The sequence below is a fragment of the Fonticula alba genome (genome assembly GCF_000388065.1).
Source record: "Fonticula alba strain ATCC 38817 unplaced genomic scaffold supercont2.5, whole genome shotgun sequence".
Lineage (NCBI taxonomy): Eukaryota > Rotosphaerida > Fonticulaceae > Fonticula > Fonticula alba.
In genome coordinates, this window is record NW_009242975.1 from 1,843,671 (window position 1) to 1,847,386 (window position 3,716).

General features: G+C 65.4%; 2 protein-coding genes across 2 annotated transcripts in view; both read left to right on the forward strand.

Annotated features, from left to right (window-relative positions):
- Positions 1–129: 129 nt before the first annotated feature.
- On the forward strand, positions 130–412 carry H696_03570 (hypothetical protein; the record flags this gene model as incomplete). The annotated part of the gene is made up of 2 exons (XM_009497439.1): positions 130–234; positions 350–412. The coding sequence occupies 2 exons, from the start codon at positions 130–132 to the stop codon at positions 410–412; spliced, it is 168 nt and encodes a 55-aa protein (XP_009495714.1).
- An 843-nt stretch (positions 413–1,255) lies between these two features.
- H696_03571 (hypothetical protein) overlaps positions 1,256–3,716 on the forward strand; it is a 6,839-nt gene continuing 4,378 nt past the window's right edge. Inside the window, exons 1-7 of the mRNA XM_009497440.1 lie at positions 1,256–1,445; positions 1,552–1,573; positions 1,649–1,753; positions 1,908–2,144; positions 2,318–2,465; positions 2,630–2,732; positions 2,929–3,613. Coding sequence (XP_009495715.1) covers positions 1,352–1,445; positions 1,552–1,573; positions 1,649–1,753; positions 1,908–2,144; positions 2,318–2,465; positions 2,630–2,732; positions 2,929–3,613 — 1,394 coding nt within the window. The 5' untranslated portion in view covers positions 1,256–1,351. The remainder of the gene's footprint in view (positions 1,446–1,551; positions 1,574–1,648; positions 1,754–1,907; positions 2,145–2,317; positions 2,466–2,629; positions 2,733–2,928; positions 3,614–3,716) is intronic.

The following is a 3,716-nucleotide window of genomic DNA, read 5'->3' on the forward strand; positions in this document are numbered from 1 at the left end:
TTTTCTGCCTTTCTCGCCTCCCGCGCCACGCCCCTCACACGTACGCATCCTCCCGCTCCCGCTCCATGTCCGTCTCTGCCTCCCGGCGCTCGTTCCCTTTTGTCAGGAGATCTCCTCCCGCCAGCCAGAATGATCCCCGCTCCCGCTCGCATCCACACCCTTGGTGGTCAGCTTTTCGGTGGCCTCATGTGGTCCTGGGTCTTCTACCGCATGAAGGTGTCCATTTTCCATGATGTGCGTCCTGCCAGGTGCCCGGGCGCGCCCCCCTCCGCGTGTGTGTCCTCTCCCAGACCGGGCCCTTCTGACCATTTCCCCCTCTATCCCACCCCCCATGTGTTTGTGCCTGCAGGAGAGCATCCTCGCGCACTTTGGCCTGATTGAGCAGCCGAAGCAGCTCGGCACCCACCACTAAGTGTGTCCTCGCGTCGTGGGTGTGCCCAATGCGCGCAACCCGGTCGCCCTTGACTGCTGCCACTGCCATTGCCGCCAGCATCCTTGCGCCATCCCCCTCACCCTCCTTGCCGCCGCTGCCGAGAGGGGTGGAGGAGAGGCGCCAGGGGATCTGGCGCACCATCGCGCCCCTCGTCTCATGCGCGCACGCGAGCAAGCCCTTGCATGCATGCCTGATCCCCACAGCACCCGCCCGGAGGGCAAGACACGCCTCCATGCCTGGCGTATTGCCCGTCTCGGCGCCCGGGAATGATCTTCTCCATCTAGATTCCGTCGTCCCCCTGTACCAATATAAATCCCCCCATCGACGCGTGGTGTCTGAAAATCGAAGCGCGGCGCGGGGCGGGGCGAGGCGGGCAAGGGGGAGGGAGCCTCCTGCCAAGGGAGGGCCTGTAGGGGGGGCGGAGGCACCAGGAGGGGAAGGCCTCGGCCAGGGTACTGTCGGGGTCCGGGCATCATGGGGCTCCGGACACCAAACATGGCAACGCAGCGAGAGGGGGGGGGGGGGCCGGGGCGAGAACGAAAGCCCCGGGGAGACGATGGGGAACTCGCGCGGACGGGCGCTCACGGGTCGCACAAGCAGGCCCGCAGGCCGGTCGCGGCAGGAACAGGCACAAGTGCTGGGGCCCAAACGAACCAGTCACATGACTCCGTTGGTTGTTGTCTCCGCGTCAGAGGGCCCCTGCCTCGGAAGGACGAGGGGGCCGGAGCTGGTGGTTACAGGCCGCCCCGGCCAGAAAAGGCCGCGGCACCGAACCGAGGGGGTGCTTCCCCTTCTGGCATCCCCCCCATTTCCCCCCCCCCCCCCGCCCCTCCCTTTCCATTCGTCCTGCCTCCTCTCGCCCCCCCCCCTCCCACTTCGCCGCTCCTCCACACCCTCCTCGCCCTTCCCCCGCGCGCGATGTCGGACACCTTCAACCCCTCGTCCATACGCGAGGCGCTCAAGCTTCGCAATGAGATCCAGTGTGACCCCTTCCTCTATGCGATGAAGTCCGGTGCGCCTCTGGGCTGCTTCTTTATTTTCCCCTTGCCGGGGCCCTTCCGTGCGATTGCTGACTTGCCTCCTCCCGTCTCTCCTCCGCCCCTCCCCCCTGCCCCCAGCCGAGCTGAGCCTCAGCTCCAGGTACGCCCCTTCCACTCGCCCCTGCCTCCTGGCCGGCCGCCTTACGCCTGGTCACTGACGCCCACATGCCCGCAGCTCGAAATCAAACCAGGACAAGCATGCCCGCCACTCGTACGAGCTTGTAGATGCGCTTCTGCGCGTCCGCGATCTGGAGATCTCACTTGAGGCCGTCCGCGAGGAGTGCGTTGTCTGCTCGGGAGCGGGGGGGGGCCTTTGCCCCTCCCTCGCTCTACGGCCCGTCCACACGCGCCCACACATGCACGCACGCACGCACGCACAAACCCCCTGCGCACCCTACTAACATCCCCACCCGCCCGGCCACGCCGCACTGCAGGAGTCGCCTGCAGCTTGCCGAGAATGAGAAGCTGAAGAACGACTATCACGACATCAACATGGCCCTGAGCAAGACCCGGGCGCAGATCAACATGCTGACCGAGGATTTGACATCCGAGCGGCTGGAGAACCAGCGCCGGGTTACGCGAGAGCAGCTTTTCGAGAAGTCCCACCGCGAGCTGTCGCAAAAGTGGCTGGCCGCATGCAATGAGCTGGCCGCTGTCCGAAGCGCCTCCACGTGCGCCCTGCCTTTGCTCTGCTATTTTTTTTCCTCGCCCTCTCGCCCATCAGCCGTACCATGTCGCCCCCGTGCCCGGATCGGGCTTCTCCTCTCGGCCCCTTTTGGACTTCACGATCCTGACGACTTTTTGCGCTCCCCCCCCCCCCCCACACACACACACACGCACGTAGTAACTATGTCTCCGAGGAGGAGCGCCGCGCTTTCAAGACCGACGGGGCCATCAGCGAGCCGAAGCCCCCGCTCATGAGCCTGCAGCTCCTGGACACCGAGCTCTCGCGCGCCCTGTCCACCGTGCCGACCCACTACAGCAAGAGTGTTGTGCGTGTGTTGGCCTGCGTCCCGGTGGGGCTGGGCCGGGCTCGGCTGCTGCGCCCTCACTCTCTGCCACCTTGCGCGCCCGTGCCTTCCTGACGCTGACCCCCGTTGTGTGACCTTGCCCGCCTCCGGTGTTGCGCTGCCTGCGGATGGTCCTCTCCCCGCAGCCGGCCCATCGCCATGAGATCAACTGCATCCAGTTCAGCCACAACGGTCACCGCTTCGCCACCGGGTCCACCGACAACACGGTGTCCCTGTTCACGGAATCGGGTACGCAGCCTGCCTGGATCCCTCCTGCCCTGCCGGTGCCGATGCTCGCCTGCGACCACACATGCGCGCGCCCGATCTGACCCTTCGTGCTTGCCCCTGGGTGTGTGCGTGTGTGTGTGTGTGTGTGGGAAAAATGCGCCGGCAAAACGCTCTCCCGGCCGGGAAAAAAACAACAACAACAACAACAACAACACAGCCTCCCCTGTGCGCGTGATGCAAAGCTCGCGGTCGTTCATTACCGACGTCAACTTCAGCAAGGACGACGAGTTTGTGATTGCCTCCTCTACGGACATGATCGCGCGCATCTGGCGCGCCGATACCGGGCGCATCTTCCACCAGCTGACCAGACACTCGGGCACCGTGTGCGCGGCCAAGTTTTCGATGGACTCGCAGCGCGCCGTGACTGCCAGTGCCGACCGGTCCATCCGCGTGTGGGACATGCAGACCGGCTACTCGCAGGTGGTCATCCTGGCCTACTCCATGGTCAATGATGTGGTGCTGATGGATGACTCGGCGACGACCCTGCTGTCGGCCCAGAGTGACCACAGTTTCTCCTTCTGGGACACCCGGTCGCACCGCCATGTCAACACCATCCTCAATGTGCACACGCAGAACATCAGCGGTCTCTACATTTCCCCGGACTACCAGTATGTCCTGTCGGCCTCGCGCGACAACACCCTCAAGCTGATCGACGTGCGGAAGCTCGCCTCGGTGGCCACCTTCAAGGCCCCGGACTACCGGTCCACCTCGTCCTACACCCGGCCCATCCTCAGCCCGGATGGCTCGAAGGCCGCCGCCCCGTCAGCCTCCGGCAAGGTCTTCGTCTGGGACGTGCTCAACTCCAACGAGCCGTGCAACATCCTCTCGATGCCGGACAGCAGGTGCGTGCATCCTTCTCCCGGCTGACCAGCCCCTGCTGCCTGCCCTTCTTCCGCCCCCCTGTGCATGGGCCTCTACTTAGCCAGCGCGCGCGGGGGGGGGGGG